The sequence below is a fragment of the Eulemur rufifrons genome, chromosome 23, assembly GCF_041146395.1.
Source record: "Eulemur rufifrons isolate Redbay chromosome 23, OSU_ERuf_1, whole genome shotgun sequence".
NCBI lineage: Eukaryota > Metazoa > Chordata > Mammalia > Primates > Lemuridae > Eulemur > Eulemur rufifrons.
In genome coordinates, this window is record NC_091005.1 from 15,193,069 (window position 1) to 15,206,306 (window position 13,238).

A 13,238-nucleotide genomic window follows, 5' to 3' on the forward strand; every position below is an offset into this window, starting at 1 on the left:
GGGGAGGAGGAGGAAATAGTGATAACTAGAGAGTGAAATGGAGCTGTGTGCGGAAAGATTTTCAAGGAAGATGGTGTGCCGTGGCAAATAACGCAGCTGAGGGGTTAGATGAGTGAACATATATTGAGGCAGCACTTGGAGTCCTTTCTTTTTGTTTTGTTTTGTTTTTAGAGACAGGATCTCACTCTGTTGTCCAGGCTAGAGTGCAGTGGCGTCATCACAACTCACTGCAGCCTCAAACTTCTGGGCTCAAGTGATCCTCCTGCCTCAGCCTCCCAAGTAGCTGGGACTACAGGTGTGCACCGCCATCCCTGGTTTATTTTTCTATTTTTTGTAGAGACAGGGTCTTGCTCTTGCTCTGGCTGGTCTCGAGCTCCTGGGCTCAAGCGATCCTCCCACATTCACTTCCCAAAGTGTTAATGTTACAGGCATGGGCCAATGTGCCTGCGCAGACCCTTCTTTGGTGAGGTTTAGGAGTGAAAGGAAAGACTGTTAATAGTAGCTTTAATGCAGTGTTTTGCAAACTGTTTTTACTATAACCTATAGTAAGTAATACATTTTCTGTCATAATCCAATATGTACACTTCTACATATAATTGAAACCAAAGTTTCAGATTAATACTGAATTTTCCTGTGTGCTCTCACCTCTGGTATTTTTATATAATTTCCTACCGACATTACAAATCCATAAAGTAAGAAAGTATACTATATTAGTAGTTGTCTAGGTCTGGGGGGAGAGTGTGTGTGTGTATTAATTTTCTATTGCTACTGTAACACATTGCCACAAACAGTGGCTTAAAACAACACAAATTTATTATCTCTTAATTCTGGAGGTCAGAAGTCCAAAGTGGATCTCACTGGGTTAAATTAAAGGTCTGGGCTAAGGAGAGAATGTATTTTCTTGCCTTTTCCAGCTTCTAGAGGCCACCCACTTTCCTTGGTTCATGGCCTGTTCCTCCATCTTCAAAGCCAGCAACATTGGGCCAAGACAGTGTCCTTCCTGTGCTGCCATCTCTTTCAATTCCCCCTTCCCCCTTTCACTTTTAAGAACTCTAATGACTACACTGGACCCACCTGGATAATCAAGGATACTCTCCTTAAAGTGAGCTGATTAGCAACTGTAATTCCATCTGAAACCCCAATTTCTCTTTGTCATGTAACCAAACATACTCTCATGTTCCAGAAATCAGTACATAGACATCTATAAGGGAAACACCTTTCTGCTTACCACAGGGAATATAAGGAGTGACTGCTGATGGTTATGAGGTATCTTTTGGGGATGATGAAAATGTTCTAAAATTCATTGTGTGATGATTGCACAAATCTGTGAATATACTAAAGCCTATTGAACTTTACACTTTAAATGGATGAATTGTATGATATGTGAATTAAATTTTAATAAAGCAGGGGTGTGTGTGTATATTCAGAATTTCTAAAACCAAATTCTGTAACCTTCTTGCCTGAAACAAGCTTCTCTTCCTGAATTCCTGATCTCAGCTAATAGCATCTTTATCAGGTCATTCAAACTTCATGGCTATCATAGATTGCTCGGGCTCCCTCATATTCATTTTTTTTAACGTCCACTGTTTTCACTTCCTAAATAGTTCCTTAATATATCCCTCTTCAGTCCTGGTCTTTTCTTACTGTGCCTGGATCTTTACCTCTAAGGAGGGCAAGTTTTTTGCCCAAAGACCACTTTGGTAGTCTGGTGACAACTGTGGACCCCTTCAAAACCAATTGAAACACAGTTAAATAATTTTAAAAAACGAATTTGTGATACAGAAATAGAAGTGCATTCTTACCAATGTGATAAAACGAAATGACAAGATCTAAAGGTGGGCTCAATAACAACTATGATAATTTCAAATTAGTGATCAGACCAGCCATATTTTGAGATCTGCATCAACTGTAATATGATATGAAAATACATGATTTCTACTGGTGACAAAGTCACAGGTACAGCAATTGTGCAAACTCAGTTGAAGGAAATGCTGACTTTCAATTAGAGATTAGCGAAAAGAATGACATACTTTATTTTCCGTTTAGAGTCTCTGAGAATCCCGGCTTAAAAACCCATGCCCCAGCCTGAGCAAGAGCGAGACCCCGTCTCTACTAAAAATAGAAAAAAATTATATGGACAACTAAAAATATATATATAGAAAAATTAGCCGGGCATAGTGGCGCATGCCTGTAGTCCCAGCTACTCGGGAGGCTGAGACAGGAGGATCGCTTGAGCCCAGGAGTTTGAGGTTGCTGTGAGCTAGGCTGACGCCACGGCACTCACTCTAGCCTGGGCAACAAAGTGAGACTCTGTCTCAAAAAAAAAAAAAAAACAAAAAAAAAAAAACCCATGCTTCGGCAAGCAAAGCCAGAGAACCACTGAGAGGAGCGCTCTGGCATCCTAGAGAGGAAGCACGCGCGGGGCGCAAGGCCGATGTAGTGACGCACTTCCGGTCACGCCGCGCTTTTCGCTTTTCCTGAGGTGAGTGGTGGGGTTTGTTTCCTGGGAGTCCTTAGGCTCGGGCGTTTGTCCTCTAGAGAAGGCTTTCGGCTTCATCTCTGAGGCCCTGGTGGAGCGAGGCAGGCGGCGCCTCCGGGTCCGGGCAGCGGAAGCAGTTTATGGGCCAGTCCCGCTCCCCCTCGGGCGCCTTCGTTCTCCTCCGCCCCGGACGATTTGGAAAATGGAGGCTGAGAATGTGGGCTGCTGGGTGGAACGAGACGCCCTGTGTGCCCGAGTCTGCCGGAAAGCCCTTCTCATCGGGCCAACAACTAGTTCCTGAGCGGCCAAGCGCCAGTTTCTGCTCTAAGTTCCGGAGATGCTGCTGGGAATGAGCGGGCGCGGGCCCCGCCCCCGGCAGCTTTGAGCTTAATGGGAAAGTCTCATTTTAGTCACATCTGATCATTTCGGTTCACATCTTCATGACCTATTGCTTGTAGGTGGAAGACTAAGTCCTTGACGTGCGCAAGGTGTGGCTTTGACTCTGTGACTTATAAAGCATCATCTTGCAGCACACCCCCCTTGGCTGTGCTACTACAGCCTTCTTGATCCTTCCCTTCTAGAACATACTTTTGCACATGCTGTTATGTTTATAAAGGTTTCCTTTTTAATCTAATTTATATTCTTAAGCCTTCCCATTTAGGATAGTTTCCCCCCTGGCACTAATCACAGTTGTGATCTTAAAGTTATTTGTGAGAATCTTTGATTAATGTGTGTCTTTCATTTAGACTAAGCTCCATGGGGGAAGGGATCATGCCTTTTTGTCTCTCTCCACCGCACTCCTGTGTCTCAAACATGGCTTTTCATGAAATACGTATGTGAGAAATGTCTGTTGAATGGAGAAAGCACAAATCAATGTATAGTCTCAAACTGGGATAAGTGGCATATAGGAAAAGGAATAAAGTGCTAGTGGAGTGTGTTAATGGGAACTTGACCTGGTTTGTAGAGACAGATCGTGATCTGAAGGTGAAGGGTGGACAGGTTACTGGAGAGTATGACAGACAGAGAATATCAGTTACAAAGGTTTTGAGGTTGGAGAAGAGTAGTTCATACAGAAGAAACAGCAAGCATGGAGATCCTGAATTAACATAGTAGAGGAAACTGAAAGAAAGCCAGTGTGGCTAAACTATGAGAAAGGAGGAGGGTGGCGTAAGATGAGGCTTGCAGGAAACTGAGTCATGCATTGAGTCTCTTAGGGAAGATTGCTGGCTTTTTGTAGAACATCACTGTTTAACAAGAATACAAAGTGTCTGTAGGGGATGATAAGTAATAACCCAGATGTTTTGGCATGTTGAGGTGGCCTTTCAGGTCATTTGCTGATCTGTTTCTGATTATCACTGGGTCCTAGATTGGGACAATGAACAAAAGAGATGCCTGCCCCCAGGTCCAAGTAAAGGAAGATTTACTCTAAGATTCTTTGTTTTTGTTTGTTTGTTTTTGACTGGACACCATTGATTGGAACTCTTAAGACTCTTTTTCTGAATTTCCTTGGATATTCTTATCTATTCTTCCATATCAACCTTAAAATCACTTTGCCAGTTCTAAAATAAATCCTGTTGGGTACAACTGGAAGCAATTTAGTGTAGTTATTATAAGCAAGGCCTTTGGAGTCTGACACATCTGGTGTGGAATCCAAGTTCATCCATTTATCAGCTGAGTGATCTTGGTAGAGAAAATTAATCTCTTTGCCTTGTTCTCTCGTTTGGGAAAAAGAAAAGGTTCAGAAGATCATTGTGAGAACTGAATAAGAGAATGTGTATTTTTCATCCAAAAACATGATACTTTCTAATTTTTAACCTTTTATGTTTCTCAATAAAATTTTGTTTTTAAAAATAAGGGTCTGAGATTCCTCTTGTTAGGTTTTACTGCAAGTTTTTTGGTGTCTTTTGCTTGTTTTACTCTTTGTTTTGCCTGATGTTGATGAGTACAGGCTTTGGTGACCTAGGGCAAGTTACTTATCCTTTCAAAATCTGTTTCCTCAGAACTACAAACCTCATGGTATGGTGTGGATTAAAAGAGCAAATATTTATACACCACTTACCCAGTGGGCATTTAGCAAGTGGTTGCTGCTGCTACTATTTGAGAGTTTGTTGGTTTAAGGGAGACCCTTTTACTGGTTGGGACTCACTTTGGTTCTCTTTGTTTCCTTTCTTCAGCTCCTGCCTCTTAAGAGGGAACCCATGTGATGGCAGCCATGCCCATGAAAGCCCGACACCAGGTGAGCTGTGGATCCCTCAGGTCAGCCTTACAGAGATCTGATTGGAAGAAAATGGGGGATGACGGAGGTGACACTGGCAGGTCTTAGAACCAAAGCAGTAGGAAGACCACTATTGACTCCCCCCAGTAGGATCAGGTGCTGGGGAAAGAGCTGATGGTGAGGAGCTGAGCAGCCAGACGTCAGGGCCAGTGAAGATGGAGGCAGGAGAGAGTATCCTAGAAGCAGAAGTACAGCCTCCTGTGTGCTGAGGATCTCTGTGGGTTGGAAGGTCCCCAGGTTCAGTAGCTCCTAGCCACAGAGAGATTTGTGAGGATGAGGGACTCAGGCTGGTGATGTAGGAACTCTTAAGGGTGGGAGTAATCGAGATCAACAAGGTCACAAGGTTCTTGGAAAGTGGTGGCAAAGGGATGACAGGAAGCAGACAAGAAAAAGGGGGCCTATGCCATTTGTCCTCCAAAAGAAAGAAGTTTGGGCTTCAGAATCAGGGAACATGTATTCTTCTTGAGGTCCGTACTGCTGGCTGTGCAAGGCAGTTGGCTGCGATAGGAAAACCTACATTAAGCCAGGGCACCTGAAGTTAGGGATACCATTAAACCTCAGTGGCATGGTGACCTTGACCTCTTTGCATCTTAATTGGCTTCACGTGTAAAGTGAACATAAGTACTTTGCATTTTGGGGACAGGGAAATTTATTTCTTAAATATATTTCACTTTTTAAGACTGATGAGTTGCTGGGTGTTGCTTTATCATTTCTTTCTTTCTGAGACTTACTCATCCAGTAACTTAGCATCCGCAAACCATATCCCAAGTCCCAATCCCAGATTTCTCAACACCTGTCAAGTTTCTCTACCTGACTATCTCACTGCTAAGTCATCTTCCTTTTGGCTCTGACTGTCTTCTGATTTTCTACAAGTCACTGACATCACTATATCACAGTCCTGATCATTCAGTTTCTAGATTGCTGAGTAATTGTTGACTCCGTTCTCCCTTGATACCATTGTCAGACAAGCCAAATCTTGCTGTTTTTCTCTGTTATTTCTTCCACTTGTCCAATCTTATATTACCCCCATTGAAGATTTGTCATTCCTTCTCTGGGATTTTGCTTGCAGAGCTTCCCAGATACTAATAGTTTCTCTATGCATAGTCATGCATCTACCGTCACTTTGTATGTGTCACCTGATATAGCTCAGTTTTCTGAGCTTGCATTTTATCTTCTAATCCAGGGTTCTCGACCTTTAGTGTGCATGAAAATCACCTGGAGGGCTTATCAAAGCATAGATTGCTCTCAGGGTGGGTCCTGAGAATTTGCCTTTCTCACAAGTTCCTAGCAGTGCAGCAGTTACTGGTGGTGGTCAGGGACCATACTTTGAGAACCACTGTTCCTTTTAGTGGTGATTCATTCAGGAGTTGACCAGATCAGGTTGTCACCTGGGCAGAGGATGGATTCAGTGTGGGATAAGCCTGGAATTGGAGCTGTTTTAAGTGTACCCAGCTGTTGAACTAGTGTACTGATTGTACTGGTGAAGAAGAATCAGATTCCAGAAATATTTAGATGATAAAATTGGCAGGACTTGATTAAATGACTGTTCATCAGCAATGAGCAGTGTCAGGTGTGAGATGGTCTAAGATGAATCTCAAGTTTCTGGCATTGGAGACTGGGCTGAAATTGATATTACTGAGAAGGGGGGGAAATTGTCACTCACTGTGTCAATTAATTTATATGAATTACAAAGGGAGCCAGTTTGGGGGAAGATTAGTTTGGTGTTGGGTCATCCAGAGGCTGAGGCAGTGCTGGGATGAGGGGCGAGTGGAGATGTGTGGAATCATTGAGGCATCAGAAGGTGGGAGGATATTCACTGAGGCTTTCAGGTAACCAAGTTTTTTTTTTTTTTTTTTTGAGACAGAGTCTCACTCTGTTGCCCAGGCTAGAGTGAGTGCCGTGGCGTCAGCCTAGCTCACAGCAACCTCAAACTCCTGAGCTCAAGCGATCCTCCTGTCTCAGCCTCCCGAGTAGCTGGGACTACAGGCTTGCGCCACCATGCCCGGCTAATTTTTTCTATATATATTTTTAGCTGTCCATATAATTTCTTTCTATTTTTGGTAGAGGTGGGGTCTCGCTCTTGCTCAGGCTGGTCTCGAACTCCTAAGCTCAAACGATCCGCCCACCTCGGCCTCCCAGAGTGCTAGGATTACAGGCGTGAGCCACCGCGCCCAGCCAGGTAACCAAGTTTGATATGAAAGTCTGAGGAGTGAATAGAGACTCTAAACCAGATGCTAGAACTTTCTGGGAAGGAAGTGTTGGGGCTATCAGGGAGGGGAAGGAGTGGCTATTGAAAAAGCATGAGGCTTGATTGGCAGAAGCTGTTACCAATTGTCTTGAAGGTATAAAACACGTTGGCTCACACCTGTAGTCCTAGCACTCTGGGAGGCCAAAGCAGGAGGGTTGCTTGAGGTCAGGAGGTCGAGACCAGCCTGTGCAAGAGCAAGACCCCACCCCCCTTTACTAAAAATTGAAAAATAGGCCAGGTGTGGTGGTACACACCTGTAGTCCAGCTACTTGTGAGGCTGAGGCAGGAGAATCGTTCGAGCCCAGGAGTTGGCGGTTGCAGTGAGCTATGGCGACACCACTGCACTTTAGCCTGGCAACAGAGCAAGATTCTGTTTCAAAAAAAAGATAAGCCCCTACAAGAGCTACTCAGTGGCAACAATATGATGTCAGAAGCATTTTCTCCTAGGAAGACCCATCAGGAAGCAGAATGGACTGCCTCAGGTGGCCGAGTTGCCTCTGCTGGATGTTCTTGAGCACAGGCAGCACAGCCCCTTTTTCAGGCATCGGATGGGGTTGGATGAGACAGGTTATCAGGACAAACCACGAATCAGTTATTATGTGGGAGTGACATTTGGGGCAGATTGAGCACTTGTGGGACAGATGGATTGTCTGGGACTTAAACAGCAGCAAAGTGGGAGCAGGTGGGTCCTGAGAGGCCACTTGAAGCTAATTGTCCACTTTTAGGTGCAACAATGAAAGACAAAAGTATTTGCAGAATCAAAGAAATTTTGCTGTATGTAGTTTAACTAATGGGAGACTTTTTTCCGGGGTTTTCAAAAATGTTAAATCATGTTTTATGGTAAGTTTTGTGTCCTAATGTTAGCTCTTCTGGTAGAGAAGTTCCAGACTTTTGGTTGTAGTAGTAGTCATGTAATGATCTAATATTCAGTTCTTTCACCTTTCTCATTACTGACCCCTCACAGGACCCTCCCTTGGGCCCTCAGTACTGTCCCCTCTCCCCCACACTCTGGCCTGGAGCCAGAGGATTGGCTCTGGGGCAGCAGGAACCTGTTGTTTTAGGAGGTGGTGACCTTCGAGGACGTGGCTGTGCACTTCACCCAGACAGAATGGGCTGGCCTTTCTCCCACCCAGAGGGCCCTGTACAGAAGTGTGATGCTGGAGAATTATGAGAACTTGACTATTGTGGGTAAGGTCATTTTCTTTCTGTGACTCAGATCTGTACTTTCCTGTTACCTTGCTTTTATAGGCTGGGGGTGCGGTTGGAGAAGGCGGGGTTGTCTCTGATATCCTCCACTGCGTGGCTCGAAGGCTGAGGCCCAATGACCAACTTCAGAGATTGCAGGGTAGGGAGAGGTCTTGGGTCAGTTTGGTCCCAGTGAAGGGACTTGCTGTCCCCTGGTAAGAGTGTGAGCCCTTCCCTGTGTTTGCACATGCCTTGCAGAATCTCACTAATTTATCTACGCTTAAGTGGTTTTTAGAAAGAGGTCACAAATGCTCAGTTTCCTATTGATAAAAATCTCTTTGGCCTTTTCCAGTCCTGAGCCATCCTCTATGGGTCTTATGCTTTCTGAGACTCCTGGGGTTTTCCTTCTTTTGACACAGCAGATACAGGACTGAGAGGTTATCATTTTCTTACCCTTTCTAGGATTCCGAGTTCCCAAACCTGCACTGGTCTCACTTCTGGAGGGAGGGGATTTGCCTTGGGGCCTGGAGGCACAGGATGAACCCCTTACAGAGAGGACCAGGGACATCTATAAAGGTGAGTCCGGTTTAGAACCAACAAGTGTAGAGTTTTATGGAGCACTGTATTTTTTTTTTTTTTTATTCCGGAGATACAGTGTTGCCCTGTTGCCCAGGCTGGAGTATAGTGGCACAATCATAGCTTACTGCAACCTTGAACTCCTGGGTATTGATTCTCCTGTCTCAGCTTCCCAAGTAGCTAGGACTACAGGTGTGTGCCACCACGCTTGGCTAATTTTTAAATATTTTGTAGAGATGGGGGTCTCACTGTGTTGCCCAGGCTGGTCTTGAACTCCTGGTCTCAAGTGATTCTCTCACTTTGGCATCCAGAAGTGCTGGATTACAGGCATGAGCCACCATGCCCGGCCCTGGAGCATTGTATTTTAAAAAGAGTCATGCTGGGCAGGATTTAAATATAATAGATGATTTCTCCTAATATGTAAAATATGAAACTTTCCCACCAATCTTTTATCAACGTGTAACCACTCATCTGCATGTACATCTCATCTGCAATCTTGAATCCATCCTTTGTGAGTTTCAATATTGCCTACCCCAGTGGTCCTCCTTCCTTGGATGGGACAGATTTATTCAAGAACAGTTTTTGAGCACTTAACATGTGCCAAGCTTTGTGTAAGAAGCTCTGGAAGATACAAATTATGGAGACAGATATAAAAAGCTAAAAGTCTTGAGTGCTATTGGGACTGGGAAGGAAAGTATGGAGGTAAAATTGACCAGATCTTACCAAGATTGGCCATAAAAGAGGTGATTTGAGTCAGATAATACTGGGAAGTCTTGACATGGTTGGAGCTTTTATAATTCGTATGAGCACAGGGTGTGCAGTGAGTGGATGACTGGAGCAGGCCACTGAGAAGGTGGTGGAGAGTCCAAGATAAAGGTTGGGTCTGAAAGGGTACTCTACCAGAGTTGGGTTGAAATGACCCCCAGAGATTTAAAAAAAAAACAAGAGGCCTGAATCTTTAATATGAAGGGATATTTAATTTCAGTGAGAAAGGGAAGAGAGGAGGGCCACCGAGAGTGAACAGTGAAACCGAAGGCAGAGACAGGAGTTTCATGCAGGTGGTTTGCAGGGAGCAAGTAAATGAAAGATGGCAAAGTTGGAGCAGCCCTTTAGCCTCTTATTTTGATAAGTTTAGGAATGAAAGAAAATATAGTAGACACAGCAGCAAATTTTTTTCAATTTTTTCATTATGACCCTGAGTAGGCATTGTTTTGCAGCAAAACCCTGTGCAGTCATATGTACTTTGAAAAGGGTCTCCAGAACCAAAATTTACCCTTACTCTTGCAGTGTGTGTGGATATTTTCTATTATATTCTGTTCTAATGTAGGCTAGCGTATTTCATTTCAAAAATTGTTTTACAACAGTAGTGGCACACTTTATCAGTTTATGACTAATGGCTAGGCAGTTTGAAAAACACTAAGAAAAAATTGGATATGATGGGGTGATCACTAAGCTCCAGTGGATTTGAGGATCTAAAGGAGCTTGAAGATGAAGAAAGAGAAGGTACAGCTGCTAGGGTGGTATGTCAGAGGATGTGGGAGGAGGTGTTGAGAAAATGTGAGACTTGAGAGGGCAGTTTGGGATGGGAGGGTATGGAAATCGAAGAGAAAGAAGTCCAGGGCCCTGCACCTGGGCAGCCTTGGTTTCTTTCAGCAGGAAGGAGGTCACAGTGACTAGAGAACTAGGGAGGTGGGGGCTCAGCTGGGGTATAGGGAATGTTGGTTGCTTGGACGATCTGCCGCAGGGATCCTGATCAAGATGAATGGCAGAGTATGGGACCGCAGGGAAAATAGAGAGTTTTGGGGTTACTTGGTCCTGATTTTATAATATTTGCATAAACTAGTAGCTAGAGAGGGAGGGATGTGAGAACAGGCCACCAGGTTCTCAATTCTGTGATCATTCTTTTTCAGACTGTTGGTTACTGTGTTTTACTTCAGTCTCAGATCTCTCCTTTCCCAACACTCTCCTTCTGAGGGCCTTTGCTCGTTTAACTCACATGCATAGGATGAACTTCATTAACCAGCAGATGAGTCCCAGTAATCCAAATAATGTTAAAACAAAGTTAGTCCAACATTATACATAAAATAGATTTTATATAAAGTGTTTAACTTAGTTCAAGTGTCATACAATCTTTGGGAACACAAAATCCATTATATGGGCTGCTGCTTGACTCCTTTCTGCTAATATAAGAAAGAATACTCTGTACTCTTGGTGTGTCTAAGTAAACAAGTTCTTCCCTTTCCAAATAGGCAGGGAGTCTAGGACATTAGTTTCTCTGCATGTTTGAGGTTCAGACTTTGAGAGTCTGATGCCAAGATGTGGCAGTTGCCAGCAGTTTTAGGGTATTTCCCTGTCTCCTTAATTGTAGTCTATCTGTGGACTGCAGTTAAGAACCTCTGGACTAGGTAATCATGTAGCATATTGGTGGTGATGTCCTCTAAGCACCGCTGTGACTTTCTTTCTCTCTGTTTTGCCACAACCTAGTGCCCTTAATGCTCAGTGTGTTCAATCTTTTGTGACATCTGCAGGGTATCAGTTTTTAAAAAGAACAACAGTTCATCCATTGCCTTTGCTTTCTGACTCTTTGTTTTCCTTCCTCTGAGTCTTGCCAGCCCCAGTGTCACTACTTTTTCTTAAAGCCTGTGTTGTCTTTGGTGTCTTGTAGGCCTGTAAGTTCAAAAGATACTAGATCATACCAGGGATGACCAGAAGGCATTCAGATTAATATTAGAGTGGAAAAGCTTAGGAAGCAATCTGATATGTGCTGTGCACACTGATAGCCTGTTCCGCCTTGGCTGTGCTCTGCCTATGTGATGTTTGGCGTTTTCATATTGGCAGCCTTATCTTCTCAGCAGACTAATGTGGAGATTGGAATCATGTCTTTCAAAGCCACCTAATTTTTGATGTTCTGTTGTTTTTACTATAATTCTCCTGTGGCATTTGTGTTTTCTATTTCTTATGTAAGGTGCTGAGACCAATATTGACCGTGAGTCCGTGTCAACACAAGGAGTTTCTGAAGAAAGAGATGATATGATGATGTCATGTGGGCTGAAGAAGAGTGTCCCTAAGAGAACTGACTTCCCAGAAACATGCGAAGAGGAGAAGCACCAAAAAATCCCCGTAGTGAAAAATATTCGAGGAAAGGTTCCAAGAATCCACTGTGCAAGGAAACCTTTCAGATGTGAGGAATGTGGAAAATGCTTCAGCTATTTTTCTTACTATGTTAGACACCAGAGAATCCATACTGGGGAGAAACCCTTTGAATGTAATGAGTGTGGAAAAGCCTTTAACGGCAATTCTTCATTAATTCGGCACCAGAGGATCCACACTGGAGAGAAACCCTATCAGTGTGAGGAGTGTGGGAGAGCCTTTAATGACAACGCAAATCTGATCAGGCATCAGAGAATCCACAGCGGGGACAGACCCTATCACTGTGCCGAGTGTGGAAACAGTTTCACCAGTAGTTCTGAGTTTGTCATACATCAGAGAATCCACACTGGGGAGAAACCTTATGAGTGTAACGAGTGTGGAAAAGCTTTTGTTGGTAATTCACCACTAATTCGGCATCAGAAAATCCACACTGGAGAGAAACCCTATGAGTGTAATGAGTGTGGCAAATGCTTCGGAAGGACTTCCCATCTTAGCCAACATCAGCGTATTCACACAGGGGAAAAGCCTTATTCTTGTAAAGTATGTGGACAAGCCTTCAATTTTCATACAAAACTAACTCGGCACCAGAGGATTCACAGCGAGGAGAAACCATTTGACTGTGTAGATTGTGGAAAAGCCTTCAGAACTCAAGAACAATTAAAAAGACACCTAAGAATTCATATTCAAAAGTCTTCCTATATATGTGGTGAGTGTGGAAAAGTCTTCACTAGCAAAAGAAATCTTCTTCAGCATCAAAAAATCCATACTGGAGAGAAATCCTATGAGCGTAGCAAGTACACAAAAGCCTTTCGGACTTCTTCCCAGCTAGGTCATCTTGAGCATGTCCATTCTGGAGAGAAGCCTATGCTAGACATTGGTCGTTTTGGCCTTCCAGAATTTTTTACTCCTTTTTACTGGTAATAATAGTACACTCAGTTTCTTTTTAGATTCTGTCTTCCACTCAGGAGTAGAATGTGTGACACAGACCAGGCTCAGCCTCAGATCCTTCCCTCAAGCCATAGTTACTGGTTCAGATGTCGGTAGGTGACCTAAGGTGGTCTGGTAACAGTCCCAGGACTTGGCAAGAACAAGAGCTAATAGGAAGAAATACTCCTTTTCTTTTTTGTTCCATTGGTTTTAAAGCTGAGAAGACCTCCTAGATTTTCACAGAGGCTGAGAATAAAGTCAGCACAGCAAAAGATACCTGAGAGTTGAAGAGCAATCAAATGTTGAAGACATTGTTTGAACAGCTACATTAAATCATGTCTGAAGCTAGAAATACATGTGGGTTTTTGGATTTCAGTAGCCAATAAATTCCACTTTCG

General features: G+C 43.7%; 1 protein-coding gene across 1 annotated transcript; it reads left to right on the plus strand.

Moving 5' to 3' along the window:
- The first annotated feature begins 2,464 nt into the window (after positions 1–2,464).
- On the plus strand, positions 2,465–13,238 carry ZNF19 (zinc finger protein 19). Its single transcript, XM_069456368.1, has 5 exons — positions 2,465–2,482; positions 4,654–4,715; positions 8,064–8,190; positions 8,650–8,763; positions 11,729–13,238. Exons 2-5 carry the CDS (start codon positions 4,683–4,685, stop codon positions 12,832–12,834), a joined length of 1,380 nt encoding a protein of 459 aa, XP_069312469.1. The 5' UTR covers positions 2,465–2,482; positions 4,654–4,682; the 3' UTR covers positions 12,835–13,238.

Bases quoted from the DNA above. Each gene is read 5' to 3' on its own strand.
- ZNF19 (XM_069456368.1), top strand. From the start codon at position 4,683: ATGGCAGCCATGCCCATGAAAGCCCGACACCAG. The intron at 8,191-8,649 runs GTAAGGTCATTT...TACCCTTTCTAG, and splicing joins TGAGAACTTGACTATTGTGG to GATTCCGAGTTCCCAAACCT. The intron at 8,764-11,728 runs GTGAGTCCGGTT...TTCTTATGTAAG, and splicing joins GACCAGGGACATCTATAAAG to GTGCTGAGACCAATATTGAC.